A 22,839-nucleotide genomic window follows, 5' to 3' on the forward strand; every position below is an offset into this window, starting at 1 on the left:
CATGATTGCTGTTTCTGCAAGCTGCCACAACTCATTCACGTAAGCCCAAGGACAAGCCACGCTGAGAGAAGGGGCACCTTCCAGAAGCTAGCAGTTCGTCAAGCACCAAATGCTGTGAGAAAATAGTGGAACAAAACCTTAGGCTGAATCATTCACAAACTAAGGTGTCCCACTCCTGAAATGGGCTGTTGGAAGCAGAAGTTCGGGTTGAGAACTGGAGCCCGGGGACAGAAGGAAGAGGTGACTACATCTGTAACAATCCACACCAGCAGTCCCCGCCTCGGGTCTGCACCAACTGGCGTCAGTGGTTTTGCACAAGAGGTTGCCTGTGTTGGCAGCGGCTCTGAGGGGAAATCCAGGGGGATGGCAGGGAAAGGTGCGTGAGTGGGGGTGCTTTTGTCCTTGAGAAGCACAGAAAGCTCCGAGGTCATTCCATCCCCACACCCCACTGGCCAGAGGCTTTAGCAGCAGACAGCTCTGGGTATCAATGGTAGCGAGGGTGCTCTTCCCGCTGGCTCTGCCTCAGTGCAATGGGCAGGGCACTAAAATGCTGGTACTCGCATCCACCATGCCCACACAAGAGTCCAGGGAAGGCTTGGGCTGTGTCCACCCTCAGGAGCTCAGGCTCTGGCTTGTTCCCCGTTCTTCAAGTCTTCAGGTCTCTCTAAAAGTAAAAACAGAGGTCACCATTTTTCCCTGCAAGCCATGTCTTGGACACTGTGACTCCGTGGACTAGATTTCCCATTAAATGTTATCAATGGTCACTGTGGAGGGCTGGGTCTCTGAAGGAGGAGGCTGCAGCTCTGGATGTCTCCCACCCAGAAAGGCCTCTGCACTTCTCATCTCTGCCTAAGATTGTCCCCAGACTGCTATGTGAAGGCGCTGGGTCTCAGCTGCATATCCCTGAGGCCTCATATGAGCCAGAACAATTTTGTTTTAAGCCCTAACTGGATAGGAAAATGTGGGGAGTAGAATGAAGACGATGGGGTGGGGATCTCTGGGGCTGACAGTGCGGCCAGGTGAAGGGACTCTTGGAAGGGTCTCCAGTGAGACAAGTCAAACCTGGGATTCCTCCTACAGAAGGGAGGGGGCTTCCGGCTCTTCCCTGCGCTACTTGGAGAGAGATTTGGAGCAGGTGTGTCTGGCATCTCCTGAAGGTCCTCAGTGGTCAGAGACAGCTGATGGCTGAGACGCCCCAAAGAGATGCTCAGAAAGCCTAGTCAGCCACCACAGTGAAACCCCTTAGAGAACAGACAATTCCAGAAACTGCCAGGCTGATTGCTGGGGAGTCTTGGTATGCCAGCCTTCCCAAAATGGTATTCAAAACATGAAGATCACCTGGTCCCTGCCCCAAATCCCCAGTGGGATTGGCAGGAAGAGGGAACTGAGGATCTTCAGTTTTAGCAAACAGCCAAGGAAGGCTTTCTCCAACCCAAGTTTGCTATCTGTTTATCTCTGGGCAGAGCCATGCTGAGGTCCTGGTCTGGGTTTGGCTGGACTCCTATGTGTCCTTACTAACTTGGGAGCCTTCACTTGTCCAAGATCCCCATCTATCATGAGGAAGGTTGTAGGACCCACCACAATGTAGAGAGTCTACTGTCTAGGACTCCGTCCCTGTCATGACTTCCCAGCCTGAGCCCCTGGCTGCCCCATATTCCTCAACAGTGTGAAGCGCCGGGGGAGCAGCTTCTTTGCTTTGTAACCTCTGGTGGTTTAGACTTTCAGAAGAGGCTCAGTCACATGGGAGCTGTGTCCCAAGAGCACCCACATAAAGGCACACTTGCTTTCTTTTTTTTCGGAGGTGGGGGTGAGACAGGGTTTTTCTGTGTAGTTTTGGTGCCTGTCCTAGATCTCACTCTGTAGACCAGGCTGTCCTCGAACTCACAGAGATCCACCTGGCTCTGCCTCCCGAGTGCTGGGACTAAAGACGTGCGCCATCGCCGCCCGGCCACACTTGCTTTCTGAAGTTCCTCAATGGCTTGCTACACCTCCCATGTGCACATGGCCTGTCTGCATCCTAGTCTCATTGCACAGTGTCAGTGGCCTCTGCACAAGGAAACCACCTGCTCAAATGCCCATTTTCATATCTAGCAAAAGGGAAGACAAGTGTTGGCTAAATGTCGTACTGTGGTACTAAATGCGTAGTGCCCGCAGACTGCTTCCACTGGTGGCTTCCTGCCAGCCTGTGATCAGCAAGCCAGGCCTCCACTGGGCCAGCCCTAATGGGCTCCATCATGCACAGTAGATGGAAGCAAGGCTGCAGAAATGATTAGTGATGCTAAGACCTGAACAAGCCCAGGCGTCACCTGCCACTACTCCACTCCTACCCCACTCCAACACAGGAACCATGTTCGGTGCCCTGCCTCATTTAAGGCTGAAATTCAAATGAAGAAGCCGAGGGCTAGGGTGCAGCTCAGTGGTGGAGCCCCACCTAGTACACCCAAGACCTTGCATTCAGTCCTCGGTACTAAAGAAGAAGAAGAAAGCTGAGCAGTGGTGGTGCATGCCTTTAGTCCCAGCACTTGAGAGGCAGAGGCTCACAGATATCTGTGAGTTCAAGGCCAGCCTTGGTCTACAGAGCAGGTTCCAGGACAGCCAAAGTTACACAGAGAAACTCTGTCTCAAAAACCAAAAAAAGAAAGGAAGGAAGGAAGGAAGGAAGGAAAGAAGGAAGGAAAGAGGGGAGAAAGAAAGGAAGAAAGGAAGGAAAGAAAGAAAGAGAGGAGAAAGAAAGGAAGAGAGGAAGGAAGAAAGGAAGGAACCTTGAGTTAAACCAATAATGAAGAAATAGTAATTAGGGCTGGGGAGATGGCTCAGAGGTTAAGAGCACTGGCTACTCTTTGCAGAGGACCTGGGTTTGATTCCCAGCACCCACAGGGCAGCTCACAACTGTCTGTAACTCCAGTCTCAAGAGATCTGATGCCTTCCTCTGGCCTCCACAGGCATCAGGCACACACATGGTGCACAGACAGACATGCAGACAAAACACCCATGCACATAAACTAAAGATAAAACTTTAAAAAGAAAAGAAGCAGAAATGAACGCCTAAGGGGTGCTAAGGCAGTTATTGAAGGTAGCTTTTCTTAGTCAATTGCTTCAAATGACAGGAACTCCTTTAAAAAGATCTTGGAGATGGCTCAGAGGTTAAGGGCACATACTACTCTATACTGTAGAGGACTTGGGCTTCATTCCCAGCACCCACATTGAGCAGTTTACAACAGCCTGTAACTCCAGTTCCAGGGGAATCTGACCTCCTCTTCTGACCTTGGAAGACACTGTATACACACACACACACACACACACACACACACACACACACACTATCAAAAATTAACATAAGATCTTTAGTTAATTAAATAATCTTTTTTAAAGGTCTGTGGTGTTGCTCAGTGGTAGAGTACCTGCCAAGCATGCATGAGGCGCTGAGTTTGAATCCCAGAATCCCATTAACCAAGTATGTTGGTACATGCCTGTTATCCCAACACTTGGGAAGTGGAGGCAGGAGAATCAGAAGTTGAAGATTATCCTCAGCTACACAATGAGTTAGAAGCCGATCTGGGTTTCATAAGACCCTGTGTCAACATCACACATACACACACACACACACACACACACACACACACACACACACACACACACGGTATATACAAGGTTTTGGAAGCCCACAGCTGATCGCTGGAGACTGGAGGGCAGGAAGGTTTTTGGAACTGAACAGAGGTGGTGGCCACAGATGTTAGTGTGTCAAACGCCCTGGGACTGTTGTCTTTTGAAAGTTTGTCTATGCCACGTAAATTTCACCCTTATTATGTCAGGAGAAAATATCTTTGAAACTGGACTAGGGGATGGCATGAGGCCAGTCCGAGATGAAGTTAGTAAACATTTGCCTGGTGCTTGGTCCCTGGCTTGGCCTTCAGCCCTTGCCCACTCAGAGGGAGAGGGGTCATGGACACCTGGCTCTCCCCACAGCAAGGACTGTGTCTAAGAACATCTCTTTGCCTGGTGCCCAGTGAGTTCGGTTCCCTGGTGGCTTAGGGTTTCCCTGTCTTCCTCCTGCTGACCAGGAGGCTCTGTAGGCCTGTCCTGCATCCCCCTCCCTGAAGCAAAGCTACTCAGACCCCTCCTGCTTAAGAACTCTGTACCACTCTGGCTCTGAACAAGGTATCAACTTCACAGGGGCATTGGAGGGCCCCCTCACCTGGCTCTACCTCATCTAGACTCAACCTACCCACCCTCTGCTCCATGTACATATGGCATCCTAAACTCACCCCCACTCCCAGGGGACACCCCACCCACCGGTCAGCTTTTTCCCTGCTGAGTCAAGCAGGTCCGTTCTTCCTGTCCCTCCCCTGTGGGCCTGGATCACACCCACGGGATTAGCTGTTCTCTAGGGCTGATACCCAGAGTTGCCAAATCAGTGCATAATCAACAGTCTTTCCATCCTCTCCTGGATCCCCCGGGCAGAGCTGCGGTCACACTGGGTGCAGGGAACACATGAGCTGGAGAGTCACATTCACCTCCGCTGGGGCACTCCACCTACCTCCAACTGTTCATGAATCCAGTCTAGGAAGGAGGTGATGCGGGTGTAGACTCCAGGCTTGTTCACCTCGGCACAGCCGATGCCAAAGCTTGTTGCACCCACCAGCTTCCACAGTCTCCTCTCCTGGCACACCAGGGGCCCCCCACTGTCGCCCTGGAGAGCAGAAGGAGGCAAAGGTCAAGAGACCTGGGCTGGTGACATCGACTTCCCTTTCCACATGGCGAGTGGGTGACACCACAGGGCACACCTCTCCCTGTGTGCTTCTAGGATAGACTCTGCTGTTCTCAAGAGATGGCCCCTGGCCTGTGTGGGAAGGGTTCCCTCTAGCTGTGTCTCCCTCCAGGTCCCAAACACTAAACTGGGAAGGTCAACGGCGGCCTGTGTAACCCATTGGAGCTGGAAGAGGAAGGGTGTGAATGAGGCAGAACTAACTCACTGTGTCCACAGGTGGTACTGAGTCTCACCCACTCTGGCTTTTGGGGGCCCAGATCCATCAGCTCACACCTGCTTGTGGCTCTAGTTGGGCCCCTACACACTCAGAATCTCGGGCTGGAGAGGATTAGGAAAGGCAACACCCCATGCCCTGGAAAACTGGGAGCCTGGGTAAACACAGGCCGGGCCACCAGGAAAGCCAGGGATATCTTAAGCAAATTTCTCCCTTATGCCATGTAAATTTGCTCTTTGTTCAGTCACAGGGAAGCTGGCAGTGGCCTGTCCTGTGGGTTGGGTCACTGTATTGGGCCCTTGCCTGCTGCCCTGGCCCCCAGGGTAACTGGATGTCCTTTACCTGACAACTGTCCACACCGCCCTTCAGATAGCCTGCACAGAGCATGGACGGGGAGATGATGCCGCCGTATACATCCCTGTGGTTGCAGATCTTGTTTGAAATCAAAGGGACAGCCGCGTGGTTCAGGACAGGGGAGGCATCACCTGCCTCAAAGTAATGAAGAAATGTGCAGTGAGGAGTCCGGCTTAGAAAACAGAGAGACAGGAACAGGAGAAAAGGGGGGCCAGGGACATGCCACCCGACACAAAGCAACAAGAGCGAACACCAGGTCTGTAGCTGGAATGGCAGACTGTCATGGAGCCCATGGGGCCCAGAGTGTCCCTGCTGAGTGGGCTGTGTGTTCTCACCTCTGCGTCAGGACCACTTACACCCCTAAGAGACCCAAAGGGGAAGAGAAGTGGGGAACAGTAGACAAATGTTTCTTTCCACAGCCACCTAAGCCCTTGACCCACCCCAGTCAATCCACATTAAAAAAGGGAAACTCAGGCTCCTGGAGGCCACGCACATCCGGACAGGGCTGTATGCGGTCGGCAGAAATGTGTCCCTCCAAATATAGGTGTGGGCCCTGGACCTGTGGCCAGGCCATCAGCCAGGGGACTTCCCAGGCAGGCATTCAAGGGCACAGGCGTGAGATAGCCTCGATGATGTGGGTAGACCCATGAAAACTACAAGGACTCAAAGAAGGCACCGTCAGAGGAGGAGCAGGGCTTAGCATCAGATCAGCCTGTCAGCCTTGAAGATGCAGCTGAGGCCACCAGCCCAGAAGTGTAGAGGCAAAGGTAAGGGACCAGCTGTCATCAGAGCCACCTGAGGAACCAGCCTACCGGCACCAGCGACCCCTGAGGCTGGCTGGTGACTTCTGAGCTATGACTGGAAGGTAATAAACACGAGCTTGGTATCGAATCCCAGAGTCTGAGGGGCTGAGGCTGGAGAGTTTCTAGGAAGTTCATGGCTAGCCTGGGCTACATAGTGAGTTCCTGGATATCCTAGGCAGTGAGACCCTGAATGAATATGTCTCCTAAGGAAAACATGGGACTTCCTGCATGGCTTGAAGTATAGCTCCCTTCTTTATTTGTCTGCCTGTAACCAAGACATGTGACCCTATTTGGAACAGCCTCTGCTGGGTTTGCTGAAGTACGATCTCAAGGCCAGGTCATCTTGCATGTAGGGCAGGTTCTAAATCCGAGAACTGATGCCATGGAGACAGAGATCAAGGGACTGAGGAGATGGGTCAGTCAGTAGAGTGGTTGGTTCAATACCCAGAACCCACCTTGAGTTGGGGGGGGGGTAGATAACCAAACAACAAAAACTCAACCATCTAGCCATTGGGACTGGAGTGACGCATCAGCCAGCCAAGAAACCTGAGAATGGCTGGAGCCACCAGATGCTGGGGAGATGCTGGGACAGACCCCACCTCAGGCCTGAGGACACCTTGACCTTAGACTTTAGAACTGTGAGAAGACTTGCGTCTGCACTTTTGAGCCTTTTGAGCCATCCAGGCCACAGTAGTTTGCTACAGTTTCTAGTGACAGCAGACTGGCCTGTGTCCAGAAAATGCATGAAGGAAAGTCAGTGCTGGGAACCTTGAGCCTCGAGACCATGTCAGCACTCTATCTTGATGCAAGGGACACAGATGTCCCTGTCAGGTATGTGACCATGACTGACAGTATTGCCACTACCAGCACAGTGGATGCTCCTGGGTAGCGCCTTCTACTCCATGCTCACAGGAGAAAGTAGCACACCCTGCCAGCTCTCACAGACATCAGTTCTTTACCCTGTATCCCTGCGTGCTGACTAAAACTTGGGGAGTCATCTAGGTGTGCTTCATACACTTGATTTGCAGAGTGAGAGGAGACAGGAAGGATGGGTGGGTGAAGGCCTCTTCATGAACAAGTACCCACACTTCTCCCTCATAGCCCATTTCTCTCTAGAAAAGCCTCACAACGTCACATTGTCCAAAGATGAATGACACCATGGTGGCCCATGGTTACTCAGCAGACTGCTGTTGTGAACAGTTGGTCTGCACTGACCCTGAGCTGAGACCTCCAAGTATCCTAAGGCAACATCACGGCAGAACATCGGAGGGGCCCTCCCAGCCTCTGGCTTCAGCCCACTGACCTCCGTCCTCCGTGGCCCCCCATCCCGATGTCCAGCACAGTTTCCCGTCAGGAAAGTTCTCTTCAGAGTTGGGCAGACAGATAGGCTGGATAGTCTCTGTTAGAAAGGGAATAATGATGTAAAGTTCCTGAAGCCACTGTCCCAGAAATCAACTGACTTTCTGAAGCCATCTCCTAGGGAGGGGTTGGGCCTTGATCATGGCAGGCAGCTAGCTCAGAGCAGAGGCCATACCCACTCATCCCCCAGAGTCTATAAAACTCGAGTGTAGCACTAGACTGTGGTGTGAGTCCAGAACCAGCAGCAAACCCTAGCTATAAAAGCCTGGATAGTAAATAGTTCATGTTTGTGGGCCATGTGATCACATGCCATCACTGTTGCTGGATCCATAGGAGATATAAACAAATAAAAAAAAACATAGGGGGCTGGTGGATTTATGACAAAATTTTACTTGCTCAAATGTGCATTGAGTCACACTTGGCCCTTGGGACAGAGCTGGCCACTTCTGGTCCAGACTTTGAGTGCATTCACAGAACATCACACTGTGGATGTTCCTGCTGCCCCAGGTGTTTGTAGTAACAGCAGGCTGGCCTGTACCTAGGCTGTGCCACTGAGACCCTAGCAAAGCCAAGTGACTGCATGTGCCCCAGGCTTTCATGTGAGCAGTCCTTGAAATGTCCTCCATCCCGCATGGCGATAACAGAAAGGTGGAGAGGGGTGGAGACATATTTAACTCTTTAGCCAAGTACAGCTAGAGACGCCTCCTTTTTCTAGAATCAAATACCACCAAAAATAATTAGCAAGTAACAGCCCTCAAACCTACCCCAGAAGTTTTTTTTTTTTTTTTTCTCTCTGTTGTGCTAGAAATCACACATTGCAGAGAAGGGGAGTCCACCTTGGAAACAGCCCTACCTGCCCTCCCGCGTGCTTATCCTCTATCCTCAGAAGGTCAGGACTCTCACTGATGGAGCCAATGTTTCTTTTGTTCTGTACCACTCACAGAATGCCAGAGGGCTCTAGCAGGCCTGACTCTGTAGGGGTTTCTATAACAGCCAAAGGGCCGAGCTTGGAAATCACAGCCTCTGTCACTGGAGGTGGCAGAATCGGAAAGAAGGGGAGAGATCGGTTCTAAGAACGCCCAGGGAGCTGAAGATGCCTAGAAACTTCCAGATGCTGAGGAAGAGGGAGACTCCTGCCAAGCCCTCAAGCTGCCCCAGGCTGGGACCCTGCTCTTTGCACTGGAGATGCCCTTCAAGAGGCTCCATGTAGCAAACACCAGGACAGGAATGTGCTGTCTGCTCTGGGTCCCTAAGAGCAGGTGACTCTCTCCCACCACCTAGAGGCACCAGGTGGCCTGGCCTAGAGAAGCTCTTACATGCAGCTGGTATCAAACCAGACCGAGAGACCAGGGAAGAACCAGGAAGGCTGTGAGATGAAATTAACGCTAGAGCCAGTCGAGATCAACAAACCGGATCTAAAGAAGGTAACAGGACTGAAGTCTTAGGAGAGGGCTCAGTCTCCTAACATGCTCAGATTGAAGACACACCACTTGGGCTGGGAAGATGACTCAGTTGGCAAAGTGCTTGCCACCCAGCCATGAAGACCTGAGTTTGATCTATGAAACCCATGTAAAAAGCCAGACGTAATAGCACTGAGCCTGTTACCCCATGCTGGAGAGATAGGGATCCCTGGGACTTGTTGGCCAGGCAGCCTATTAGGTAACTCTAGACCAGTGAGAGACCCTGCTCCCCCCAAAAAAACAAGGTGGAAGGTCCCTGAGGAACAACACCCAAGGTTGCTGGTGTTGGCCTCTGGCCTCCATGTGCATGCACATACATGTGCACACACACATGCACGTGTATGCACACAACTTTAATGAGCAAAGATAATGCACTGATGTCAATACCCAGCTGAATCAGATATTGGAATTTTCTGGCAAGGATAGTAAAGCAGCAGCCATTAGAACAATGCTTCAACAAGTAACCACCAATGCTCTTGAAACAAGTTCAGAGCAACCGTCTGGCGCGGAAGCCCAGACATACCGTCAAAGGTGAGCGGCTCGGCCAGCTTCATGAGGGCGATGTCATTGCCCAGCCGCTTTGGCTTGTACTTGCTGTGGTAGATGATTTTCTCCACCAGATGGGAGGGCACAGGACTGTCCATCAGGGACACAAGACCCACCTGGACAGTCCAGGACTTGGGGTGGTACAGGCTGAAATGCACAGACAGAGAGGTGGAGCTCAGGACAGAGCCAGCCATGCTGAGCTCTAGTGTCCCAAGAGCCCAGAGAATGAGTGAGAGATGTCACCAGGTGGGAGACACCAAGGTCCCGCACATCTGTGCCCCACACTGACCACAGTCCCAAGTCCTGCAGGAACACAGACCACACCCCATGTACATCCCAGACAAGCCATTCTCTCCACACCACCCGAGAGATATGCATTTGAGGGTCGGGCTCAGCTTTGCTCCCTGCAGAGGCTGTTGTGTGTGTGTGGGGGGGGGGAGTTTCTCCACCAGACAGTAACCAAAACAGGAGATAAAAAGAGAATCCGCCACTGGGTTTGAGATGCTTTCTGTGGCTTCCTTGCCACCTAAACTCCTGACAGACACAGCTTGGTGGGGGCTCAGTGTTCTCTGGGTGTCCTGCACTCCCACCCCATGATACCTTGCCACGCCATAACATGGATGACAGTAGTGGGCTACAGGAAGGCCTGGGACCCTCATTTCAAGGTCCCTTTCCTCCCCAATCTTCCTCCTTTTTCTGTCCTCTCTGTGCCAGCCCAGCTCATGTCATTCCCAGACACAGAGACAGGTTCACTTTAAGAAAGGCAGGCATTTACACTGTATGTGGCTTTATGGTGACTGGCTTCCTGCCTTCCTAACCTGCCCTCACCCCCAGATCACCCCGTCTCCATCTGACCCAGGACTAGATAAGGCTCTGGGAAGAGCAGAATTCACATCAGCAGGGCCCAGGCACTCACTCATAGACACAGTGCGCAGCCGTGACGATCCACAGAGGGGTGATGACAGAACCCCCGCATAGGTGGTACCCCTGGAACTGGAGACTGACTTGCCAGGGCCACTGGGCGAGCGAGGACATGTTTCCACCCACAATGCGGGGGCTGTAGCCAGTTCTCAGGCCACAGGCTACCGAGGGAGAACAAGGGTTTATGGGTAATGCTGTCATCACCCTAAACCTCCTACCTGGCGATATCCCTGTCCCCCACCCAGGAGGAGAGGGTCAGGCACACCTGGGGTCAGGCACACCCAGATGTGTGGGGTTTGTGGGAGAAGGGCTGTTTCAGAGAGCAAGCATGCTCACCCTACCCATCAATGACCTCCCGGTGCCTAGCCCCACACTGGCATCTAGGAGACGTGATCTTGAGCTGTCCCCAAAGGGAGAACATGAATCCACAAGGGCAGGCTTCCATGTGGCTCCCGACATATTTAGACACTTACCCGAGCACTTCAAGGTGACCACATAGCCCGAGGCACAGCCTTCCCTACAGTGGAAAGAACAGTTCATGGACAGGCCAACAAGCTACTGTTCACAGAGCAGGGGTCACACACGTTGGACCTGGGGGCCTGGATGTCCAGAGGATAGCCTGGCTGCAAAGCACCTGTGGTATTTTCTCCCTGCTTCAGCCTGGGCCCCAATGGGGAGATATCACCGATCTGGGCATCTGACTGTTGCTAAGGGAACCTAGTTTTTCCTTATCAGAGTTTCAGGGTTGGGGGTTGGGGGTAGGGGCGGGGTGTGAGTAACTGGTGAATGTGAAAGCCCTTTGTAAAAGATGCTGTCTAGCTTTCTCTTCCCTTCCCTGCTTGTTTGCTTACACACACACACACACACACACACACACACACACACACACACACACTTCCCTGCTGTGAGGCAGGCCCAGCACTGGCCTGAAGACACGCCTGTCCATCACTGGACATCACTGTTGCTCTTCTACTATACTTCCTTCCTTCCCTTGACAGAACTCTACTGTCTGTTCACCCCTGCATCCTAGCTTAGACATCACCGTTCTAACCACAGCAGTGAGCTCCACCCTTGCTCGTGGGGGTGACATTCTTTCCCCTCCCGGAGTGCACCACAGCGTCACAAACCCAGCCTTGTGACTCAGCACCAATGCAGGTAGCAGTAGCATCTATCGAACGGCTTACCTCACGTACACGGAGTGGTGCAGCGTGGTCACCTTGTCATCTGGCAAGAGGTGATTGATGGACACAAAGTCGCCCTGGAACTGCTCCTCCAGTGCGTCCACTCTCAGGTGGTCTGAGCTCACATAGCTGCAGAATCAGAAACCCAGACCCAGCATGGAGACTCTGAAATATCTGTCACCCCACACACACTCTCCATGTTACAAGCATCACACTTGGGGGACCTCCCTGGGTCCTCCCCAAACCATCGAAGGCTTTATTTTGCTGATGAAATGCATACACCTTAGCCAGGCATTCCAGGCCTGGTGTGGCCTGGGGACCTGCTTGCTGTCCCCCAGTCCACAGCCTGGCCTGCCCACCCACCCTGCTCCAGCCACAGAGAAAGACCACTTCCTGCCACAGTTAGGTAGTCCCCACCCACCCCACTCTGATGCACTTGGCTTTGCTGGAGCCAAGCCTCAGGGGAGGCAGCTAGATGTCTAACTCCCGAGGGTCAGGAGTTCAGGGAGTATGAGAGCCTGTCCCACTTTGCCTAGCACTCATAGAAAACAGTGACTCCAGGACCCTGGGGTCAAGTAAATGGGCTCAGTGTCAGGAGACGGGCATATACATCGTGGTGCAGAAGACAGAGTTAAAGAGACCAGAAGAGGATAGAGTAGGTCAGCAATACTCAGCAATAAAAAAGAAGGAGGAGGAGGAGGAGGAGGAGGAGGAGGAGGAGGAGGAGGAGGAGGAGAAGGAGAAGAATTATTATTTAAGGAGTCCTCCAAGAAGGTGGGGGAACAAAGTGTACTACAGGTGGCTGCTGTCTGTCACACAGGATGCCATCCAATTGCTGTTAAGTGCCACAGAGACTCGTGTAAGTACAGTGCAGTGTTCAGCCAAGCATGGGTTTGAAGAAAACACCACCAGGACGTTTTCCAGGCATTTCCTCCCAGGGGAGGTTGCAGTAGGCCGCCTTGATGTGAAGGAACTGGCTTTTGTTAGGATGTCAGGTCATGGGGAAGATGGGCAGGGTGATGAACTCACGAAATGCAGAAGGAGCCTATGTGTCACAAGTGGAGCCCACAGATCACCTCAGAGTAGCAGACACCCCGACCATGGCCATGATCACTCTAGTGACCACTGAGCTCCCTCAGCCTTTTAAGGTGGGCACTGACACTGTCCATTCTAAGGGAGGAGACTAGGCAAGTCTCACGAGACTGGCCTCAATCTGCACCAAGACTCGGGCCAACTATCTGGACTGTCTGGTTTGGGCTTTGATTTGTTTTTTTTTGTTTGTTTGTTTGCTTGCTTGTCTGCTGCTATTCCAGAGATTAAGAGACAGATGTGGCAGAGGAGGGGGAGCTTCTAAAGGGAGAGGAGGAAAGGATAGACAAGAACACGGAACGAAGTCAGAGAGACTGACTGGGGCAATGGGAGGGTGATGTGTTCATGGTGCCGGAGAAAGTGATACAGGGACAAGCTGTGTCCCTACCATCCTCTCAGAGGAGAGAAATGGAGGCTAGGGTGGGGTTTAGAACCAGGAGCTGCCCACCCTGTCAAGTGGCTCCAACGTGCCCGAAGACCTGAAGTTCCTATCCAAGGTCCGCAAGGTGCGCGGAGGACTTGAGCAGAGTGTGTCCGGACAGTATGGCAAAGGGCCGGGATTTGGAAGGGGAGAATATTCTAGAAGAGAAGAGGAGGAATGAGAAAGAGACTGACAGGAAACAGATACCTGATGGGGAAACTGGGGCTCTTTGTGTGTGTGTGTGTGTGTGTGTGTGTGTGTGTGTGTGTGTGTATGAGTGTGTTTTGTGCTGTTTGAATTTCCTCTTCTCTAAGGAGTAAAGCTACATAATTCTCAACATTGTCCCTAGTGACTCTTGCAGCCATCAATGAATTTTAGTTGCAGCTTATTTCAGAACCCAGGCAGGCATGGCATGCAGCGGAGGCAGGCCTGGGGGACCTCCGCTGTGGGGCACCTAGCATGGCACTGGCTTAGATCCTCCACAGATGGTAGCCATGCAGTTTTGAGGACCTTGCTTCCTTGGTTACAGACTAGGATGTACTTCTGAGATTGCCACCTTTGAGCTTGCTCAGTTCCTAAGACGAGTGTAGGAACTTGGGAACCTGTCTGTGGTAAACTAGGACCTACAGTATTGAGAAGCCAAAAGGTAATAGCACCCTGGGAAACAAGGCAGGGGTCAGGAGGGACGGCCATGAAAGGGAGAGAGCCCTCAGTTGGGCAAAGGCATGTGGCTGCAGTGTGGACAGCCAGCAGCCGACTCCTAATCCTGAAGATGAAAAGACACCGTTTTAGATGGTCTCCTAAGGCTAAGGGTGGTTTTGAATAACTGGATGTGATCATCACAACCATGGGCAACAGTGTCCCAATATCTACTTTTTTAAGCTGCAAAGCACCTAGCCAGAGTATTTATTTTTCCACTCAGAAGTTCTGGGCTTACAAACTATTTGCTTTCTGTTACTTTTTTGGGGTTGTTGTTGTTGTTGTTGTTTATGGTTTTCATGTTTTGTTTGGCTTTCTTGTTTTGTTTTGTTTGTTTGTTTGGTTGGTTGGTTGGTTGATTATTTGGTTTGTTTTTGTTGTTGGACAGGAACTCACTATTCAGCTCAAGCTGGTCCCAAACTCTCCTTGTAGCCCAGGCTGGCCTAGAACACACATTATCCCCTCCTCTGCCCCAACAGTGCAGGGATTATGTGTGTGCCACCATACCCGGTTGTCACAGTGCTGGAACAGAACCCATGGCTTTGTGCATGCTACATCAGTGCTCTACCAACTGAGCCCCAGCCCCAAGGATCTAAATTGCTTTTGCACCTAACTAAAGTCCTGGCCTAGTCCTGAGAACTCTCTTTACACACAATGTTCCGTGTGACTTGGAGTCACCTGGCTTCTCGGGCCTTGTCTTTCTCCCTGTGAAGGAAGACAAGGCCAAGTGCCACGAGGTTGTCCTAAGAATGAAGTGTGAACACATGTGAACACATCTAGAGAGCTCTTGACTGTCCAGGAGCAATCTGTCACCCTTGCTGTTTGGCCCTGACTCACCTGGGAAACCCCAGCTGGCCACAGGCGACCTTGGCATGGTGGTTTTTCCAGTCGTCGGAGCACACGGTCCTCCAGGCGGCGGCGGTGAACACCTGAAGTGCTGCTCTCTGGCCACTCACCCGCACTGGCCAGGCATGGGGAGAAGGGCGGTGAGGACCCATGCAGGCTGAGGCCGGGCAGAGACTGACTACAGCCCCACTCACGCCATGCAGCGGCCCCTCTTCCAACCTGGCCCACTCCCACCCACAGCCCCTCCCCCACAAGATGCTGCAGTTCCCATGGCCTGCACCCTGAGACCCCCCACTCAGAGCCTGTCTAGTCCCCCCAAGTGAATGCAAGCACACATAACAGTCCTCTCAGAACCTAGCTAGACACATCCCAGCTGAGGGCAGGGCGTGGCAATGGCTATGCCCTGGATCCATCTCACAGACAGAAGGGCAGGTGCTGGGTCGTGTTCACTCTCTATTACTTCCTTCCGGGAATGGGTGCGACTCACCACACCGGTACTCATCCTCCCCGTCCTTGCAGTCAGAGACCCCGTCGCACCGAGCGGTCAGTTCGATGCACTTGAAAGATGAATGGCACCTGTACTTTCCAGAGCAATCAAAGTGGACTGAGAAAAGGGAGGAAAGTGAGAATTCTAGCAAGCAGCTCTGCTCCAGGTGCAGCACTAACAGCTGTGCACCTGCTACATGGCCTTGAACTTGCCCATCAATAATGAAACCTGCATTGAAACTGCATCCCTGACAGCAGCCTGTTTCCTTCAGCCCCGTTTCTGTCCTGAACTCCAAGGGGTGGGACTGCTGTACCCACAGTAGCACTACTTCCAGGAAGCACAAATCAGGGTGAATTCAGACTCCAAGGGTTCAAAGTCAAGAGCAAAAAGGCATGGCGGTGGCAAACACACCAAGCTAGCCCAACAAGAGCCCCAACTGAGACCTTTCAAACACCCTGCTTCCTTTTACTCTGGGCCTGAAGCCAATAAACTGTGGAACACATGGCTGAGCAGAAGGCAAATTGTGCTGCCCTGTGCTGCAGTTACTTGAAGGGGAAAATGAGAAACTATATGCTCTAAGAGAGCCCCTTCCTCCCTATGACCCACTTTCTCAAAAGCCCCACATACCTCCCTATAAAAATAGCCAGGGTGCGTGGTATGGCTTGAATGGAAGTCTTTGTCTGCTGCACCCCAGCCTCCCCCTTCTCATCTCAGAGTCCTGTTTCATCAGCTACCTTTGAGTAACTCTAACTGTGCAGGTACTCTGGTGGTAGAGCCAGGAGCACAGCCAGCAGCCCCTGCCCGCCCGCTCCCACACTGGCTTGACGTTCATACAGGCAGAGAAAACCCGTAGCCCTCAAACCAAAAGGACATCACCCACCAGTAATTAAGGCCAGGCAACAGCAAGTACAGATGGAGTGGGAGTGGGGGGAACTCATGCAAGTTTAAATGCCAGAGCAGGTATTCGAGCACCTACTAAATAATGAACCGTACTCACTGCCCAGGCCGATGGCCAGCGCCAGTATCAAGGCAATGATCCCAATGACGATGATCGGAAAAAACTTCAAAGGCAGCAGGGACAAGATCTGCGCAGCCACTGCATCTGCATCTGTGAACCACAGGAGTTGGGGGGTGCCGGGAGGGGGAGCCAGGGAGCACTGACGAGAGGTGACATAAAACTTAAAAAAGTTCAGCCCTGTGTTCCCTGTGCCCTCTGTGCAGAGCAAGTACCAGCCCAAAGACGCTAGCTGACTGCACTAGATGAATGGCCACGTTGTCTGGGTCAGTCTCACCCTCCCAGCTACAGCCCAGCTCTCCGTCCCAGCTTAGGAGACATTGTTGTGGGTTGAAAAGTATCCTCCAAAGGAGCCTTTGACACCCTAACTCCCAACAGCCAAGAACGAGTTCTTACTTGGCGGTCACAGAGAACACAAGTTAGGATGAGGTCCTTAGAGAAGGCACTAATCTTGTATGACTGGTGGCCTCGGGAAGGGGGAAACTTCAACACAGACCCGCACATGCATAGAAGAAAGATGACAAGAAGAGATGAAGGGAACAGACAGCCATGTGAAGATGAAGGCCAGGGGCAGAGTGACATGTCCACAGTTCAAGGAGTCCCAAAGGCTGTTGACCAAAGTTCTATATCTGCATGAGGCCTGGCGGGGCCTGTGTGCGTCCGTGGGAACAGGGTCTTATGGATACCAAAGCTTTCAGACTTACAGCCCCCAAAAGGAGACAAGGAGCCCCCAAAAGTTGACTGAGCCACTCAGCTGTGGCATTTTGTCCCAGCAGCCCTGGGAGAACAGTTTAAGGAAGTCCCAGGTCCCAAGGATGTGTCCAGAGTGGGTGGTGTGACAGGAGATTTTTACACCACGTGCTTGAAGCCAGGAGGGCACCAGACTCTCTCACATCATCCAGAGCTGGCCTGTCCAACAGAGTCACGCTCAGCCTTTGTTCCAGGCCATGCACCACACAGGGGCAGAGGCCGCCACATAGGCAGTATATCTATCCCCCAGAATGGGGCTGTCCGGTAGCTCACTCACTGTCCAGTTTAGTAAATTTCATGTCTGCCTCCAGATCAGAGCTGGCATAGCTTGGCTTGCAGCTCCTAAAGACGGGGTTACCTGGGCTCTGATTTCTTTAGCTGTCATGGAAAAAGGGAACTGGCCTTTGGGCATATATATGGAGCATTTTCTTGATTAATGATGGATATGGAGAGCCTAGATCATTGTAGGCGATGCCACCTTGGAGCAGTTGGTTCTGAATGGCATAAGAAAGTGAGCTGAAGAAACCTGTAAGCAGCACCCCTCCATGGCCTCTGCTTTGGTTCCTGCCTCCAGGTTCCTGCCTTGAGTTCCCGCCCTGACTTCCCTGGATGACGGACCACAGGCTGCAAAGCTTGCATAAACTTTCCCTCCCCAAGTTGCTTTTGGTCATGATGTTATCACAGCAATAGAAAAGCACATTAAGACACTTGGGATGGTCGGGCGGTGGTGGCCCACGCCTTTAATCCCAGCACTCGGGAGGCGGCAGTGCCCACAAAGGACAGACAAGCAGGAAAACCTCCCAACCTCCCTGGAAATGAACCAACAAAAAAAAAAAATGGACCTAAATTCATCCTAACATCACAACGACTTTGCTGGTACCACACCCACTGGTGCTCACAGTGAAGGGACCAGGGACTGCAGGCTTCTCACACGGCACAGGGGCGGGACATTGTTCGCTTCCCATTTGTGTGAGATTGAAGATGTCTCTACACGGCTTAAAAAGCAGATGCCATTTTTGACCCAGTAACGTCACATCTGGGAAGGTATCTTAAATGTTGTCATGGGTGTCCACAGATGTCTGTCTCCACACACCTTGTGGGGGGTGGGGGTGGGGGTGCCGCTCCCCGGAAACTGGCAAACAGGAAGCAACCTGAACAGCCAGCGAAAGGGCAGCAGGAAATCCTCAGCATCGCCGTGGCCCGCATGGGATGGAGTTTCTAGGGGTCTTTTCCAATTTCGTGAGCCCACTCCTCCCACCCCGCCCTTCGTACTCTGTAGCAATCCAGATGGCTTAAAAAGGATCCTTAGGGGATCCTGGATGCAGGTTGTTCAGAGCTACATCCTGAACTGTCCCAGTTCCCACCCTCCCCCAGCCCCAGGGGTCATCATTCCCATTGCTCCTAAGCCGGACTCTCCAAACCAGCAAGCCACAGACGGCTCTCAGCACAAAGACCCCACAGGAACATTCGTCAGAGGGAAAAATGCTTTACCTAGTAGGCAGGTGACTCATGACACCAACTGTCCTTTTGGTGGCTACACCTCTCACTTTTAACCGGGCACTTAACCTTTGGTGAGAAATCGGCTTGCCTGAGTTTTCTAGAAGGGCTGCGGCCACTAGTCCTAAGGACTTCCTGGAGGGCTCAGGGTTTTCCTGGCCAGCATTTGACCTCCTTCAAAATGAACCAGAGCCAATGTGGAGTTTGGGTCTCTGAAAACCTCCAAGAAGAGAAGAAAGCAAAACAAACTAAAAAATACTTCCCCCAGGGAGTTAGCAAGTGCCCGACACAAAGGGGATCCTCCTGAGCACCCTCCAACTTCTGCATTCGCAAGATCAGGAAAGGGACGCATCCGGCTATTAATGTGAAAATACCCAGGGAAGGTGGGAAACAGCAAAGTCACAGAGTGCCTATCTAGTGTGTGTAAGGCCCGGTTCAATCCCCAGTACAGGAAAGAGGGAAGGAGAAGGGAAGAGAAAGATGGACAGAGGGAGGCGGGAGAGAGGGGGAGAGAGAGAGGGGGGGGGGGGGGAGAGAGAGAGAGAGAGAGAGAGAGAGAGTATTCAAGGAGATCCCCCCTCCCAACACATACACACACAGACACACACGGACACTTGACCACGTTCCCCACTTCTGCCCAGTGCCCACATCACAAAGTCCCACCTACCTGGTGCCACAGGACTTATTTTCAAATCATCCAAGCCAAAGAGTGATCGGAAGGAGAAGGGGGCTTCGGCTGCTGGAGGATCATTTTCCCCCATGGTGACTATCTCAGGGCCTCTGATGTTGGCTTCCGGCTCCACCTCCACCTGCTTAGCCAGGAGTGAGCAGGATTGGTCCCTGTGGGAAGCGTGGGCACCAGGGGTGCCTCTGTCCCATTTGAAATCCTTTCAGTCAGCCGTGAAGCCCACTCCCTGTGGGTTTGTCCCAAACATCTGTCTACTGAGAACACAACTTTCCTTGGACCACGGTAAACAGTAGAGATTGTTGATTAAAAAAAAAAACAAAACAAAACAAAACAAAAAAACAAAAAAAAAAAACCAGAGTTGATAAAAGAGCGGAATTTTAATTCCTCTCCAATAACAACGATGGCAGCCAATCTTAAAAACCAATCAAGTGACACTTTGAAGATAAGCCCCTTTGCCACACAGAAGCCACTGTGCCGTTCTTCTTTAGAAGACGGTGAGCATCTGAGTGATTTCTACGACTGTCTTCCTCTGCCCTTCAACATTTTTTCTTTCTAGCCATAGGATTTACCTGTCCTAGACATAAGATGTTTTGAGACTCAATTTGTTTGTCCCCAAATGTAGGCAGCACGAGAGGAAGCCACGGTCCCGCCGGCAGTAGCTTCCCACAAACACAGCCCTTTCCTGGCTCGTGCAGACATGACCTAATTGAAAAGGAAAGTATCCAAGCCCTGGGGACCCAGGCCACCCAGCCAAGTGAGGAGTGGCTGGGAGTCTCTGCCTCAGGCCAAACCCACGCAGGTCTCCGTTTCCTTCCAGACTTTCCAGAGAGGGTGAGCAAGCGCAGACATGAAGGGCGCTCTCAGGTGACTCCCAGGTGAGTCCTCCCAGGTGAGTCCTCCCAAGTACACAACCAGGGTGTTTAGGAATCTGCTTCCGTCCAGGCTGAGGTCCACAGAGACCCCCTGAAGGCTGGTGAGCGCCAATGATGAACCTGTGTCTGCCTCCTTCCTGGCTACCTGTTGTGTTTGTCCACATTCCAAATGGAGCTACACACCATTAACAACAACTACCCTTGTTTCTCACAATATTAGTAAATGCTAAGCTTTCTGGAAAATCAGCCCTGGGGGAGTATCCCCTCCCAAGCAGGCCTTGGTTGGCAGGTCTCACATGGGGAAGCTGAGCCCTTACACAGAGCGTATCCTGGAGATGCCCTCCCCACCCCCGGCCCCTCTTACTTACTATTTCTGGAGCCGCCATCGTGTGAAGCAGTAATAATTTCCTTTTTCATTATAAAAAATGAGCAGGATGGTGAGCAGCTGGCAAAGGGGAGTCCAGGAGGAAAATATTTCCACCAAGTCACTCAGCCTTGTGGACTCTGAGGCCAGCGGCATCACCGCATCACCGTGGCGGCGCCTCTGTAACTCGATCTGGATGTGGTTATCAGGTGGCCCTGGTGGTGTGGCCTCAGAGATGGAGAGAACAGCTTGTAAACGAACAGAGCCAGACTCATAGGAGTGTCGCAGAAGAATGTAGGGCCCGAGGACACTCCTTTTGTGAAGATGACCAAAGGGGCCACATCCAGTGCCAAGCAGACAGCCCCACAGAAGGGTAGGTCAGCTGGACAGTGCCGTCTATCCAGGAGACTGAGCCCCGGGATTAGTCCTATGGCTGTCCTGAGGACAAAAGACAGAGACTAAACCATTTGCCTGCAATTTTCTTGATGTCATTGTTTTTAATAGCTGAGTAATACTCCATTGTGTAAATGTACCACAGTTTCCTTATCTGCTTTTCGGTTGAGGGACATCTAGGTTGCGTCCAGTTTCTGGCTATTACTAATAGAGCTGCTATGAACATTCATTCAACTTGATACACCATGTTTGGTTGATATCCATGGGAGGCCTGTCCTCCTCTGAATAGAAATGGAGGAGGAGTGGATGGGGGGGCAAAGGAGAGGTGGGGGTGGAGAGACTGAGAGGAGAGGAAGGAGGAGAAACAGTGGTCGGGTTGTAAAATAAATAACAAATAGAAAATAAACAAATAAATGAACGAATAAATAAATAAATAAGACAGAGACTGCTGGGTGGTGGTGGCGCACTCCTTTAGTCCCAGCACTCGGGAGGCAGAGGCAGGCAGATCTCTGTGAGTTTGAGGCCAAGCCTGGTCTACAGAGTGAGTTCCAGGACAGCCAGGGCTACACAGAGAAACCCTGTCTCAGAAAAACAAAAAGACAGAGACTAAAGTTCTCCACGCTTACAGGTCCTTTCTTAGCTCTGACTACTCTCCCGATCCCAAGATGAACGTTTACTGAGCCAGTGATAGGAGACTTGGCTTTTAAAGCTTTCTTTCTCCTAATTGGCGATCTTAGACGGTCCCCTAGAATGTTCTGTCACAATCCCCACAGTGACCAGGGCCAAGAAGGGCTGACTGTGAAACCTAAGAGGTCCAGCAGTACTGAATAGACACACAGACAACCAAAGCCAACAAGGAGGCATGCAGAGGTCTCACGGGTCTCCCAGCCCCCTCAGCACCACCTGCACACGAGCGAGTTCTCTTGGGCGAGTGTTGAGATGAGCTATCCACAGGGAGGGCTTCCTTCCTCTGTCTGATCTGAAAGACAACATTTAAGGTATGAGGAAAGGAATAAACCAGCTAGAGGATTTCCTAGCTGATGTGAATGACCTTTCCCCTCCCTCTTCCCCATCCCCTCCCTCCCTCCTTTCTTCCCTCCCTCCCTCCCTCCTTCATTTTGTTCTTGTTTGCTTGCTTCCTTTTGTGTTCTGAATCAAGGTCTCACATGTAGCCCAGGCTGGCCTCAAACTCACCATTCTGCTGCCCCAGCCTCAAGTCCTAGGATTACAGAGAGATGAGTAGAAACATTTCATATTTTAATATATTATAGATATAGATGTGATTGTTCAAAAATTGTTATTTAGAAGAGAAAAATCATATTTGAATAGAGCTATTTATCAGACCCCATATTTACTTTTTTCTCCTCTGAGTGATGTGGGATGAAGCCCCTGTGCACACACACTTCACAAAGCCTCGCCTGTGTTGAAGATTTTATAGACTGACTAGAACTTTATGGGGTGGGGTGTGTGTGTGTGTGTGTGTGTGTGTGTGTGTGTGTGTGTGTGTGTATGTGTGCTGGAATGTGGCGGGTCAAGAACCAAATTATCTTGGGCTATCTTTAATCCCTTCATGGACCTTTATCATCCATCTCTTTGTCGGACCTAACATCCTTTCAACTAACAAGTAAAGCCCCTGGGATGTATTAATTTAGCAGACCACTGGCTTCTGCCAACCCTAAAGCTAAGAATGTCCTCAGATAGCATCTGAGACTTATGGAAGCGATGTCTCCACTTTCCTGCATCCCATCTAGTTGATGTCCCTGGCAATGTGTTTGAAAATGCCTTCGTTTAGACCGCCTTTTGTTCTGTGACTATAAAAGTTCGTGTAATGTTTCCACAGTGAAGCGTTGTCATTCAGTGCAACTTGGACCCACGTGACTCCCAGATGAATCACAAGGAACTATCTCTTAATTCCCTTTGGAGTTTTGCCTTGATGGTAGCAAACTTCGTCTATTTCTAACACTCAAATTCGAGATAAGCACATTGATTGGGAAATTCCTCTTGAATCCCTCTGGAGAAAAGGAGAAAGAGTGGAAGCCTGGAGGTCTCCACAGTAAAGGAAACGGCCATGCAGAGGAAGAGACCGCCCGATGTCCCTTGGGTGTGGACTAT

The 22,839-nt window shown here is 51.6% G+C and overlaps 1 protein-coding gene across 2 annotated transcripts; it reads right to left on the reverse strand.

Moving 5' to 3' along the window:
* Positions 1-646: 646 nt before the first annotated feature.
* Tmprss3 (transmembrane serine protease 3) lies at positions 647-20,356 on the reverse strand. 2 transcript variants are annotated; one of them, XM_059282136.1, is made up of 13 exons: positions 20,339-20,356; positions 19,078-19,219; positions 16,146-16,256; positions 15,149-15,265; positions 14,653-14,776; positions 11,610-11,735; positions 10,899-10,942; positions 10,421-10,586; positions 9,482-9,651; positions 7,443-7,538; positions 5,325-5,467; positions 4,538-4,690; positions 647-664 (listed from the first exon to the last, which is right to left on the reverse strand). In XM_059282136.1, the coding sequence occupies exons 1-13, from the start codon at positions 20,354-20,356 to the stop codon at positions 647-649; spliced, it is 1,428 nt and encodes a 475-aa protein (XP_059138119.1). The 2 variants fall into 2 exon arrangements, with proteins under 2 accessions (XP_059138119.1, XP_059138120.1); XM_059282137.1 differs by lacking the exon at positions 20,339-20,356 and adding an exon at positions 6,113-6,115 and having other exon boundaries at positions 19,078-19,171.
* Between the last annotated feature and the right edge of the window lie 2,483 nt (positions 20,357-22,839).

This window comes from Peromyscus eremicus, chromosome 16_21, assembly GCF_949786415.1.
Source record: "Peromyscus eremicus chromosome 16_21, PerEre_H2_v1, whole genome shotgun sequence".
NCBI classification, from domain to species: Eukaryota; Metazoa; Chordata; class Mammalia; order Rodentia; family Cricetidae; genus Peromyscus; species Peromyscus eremicus.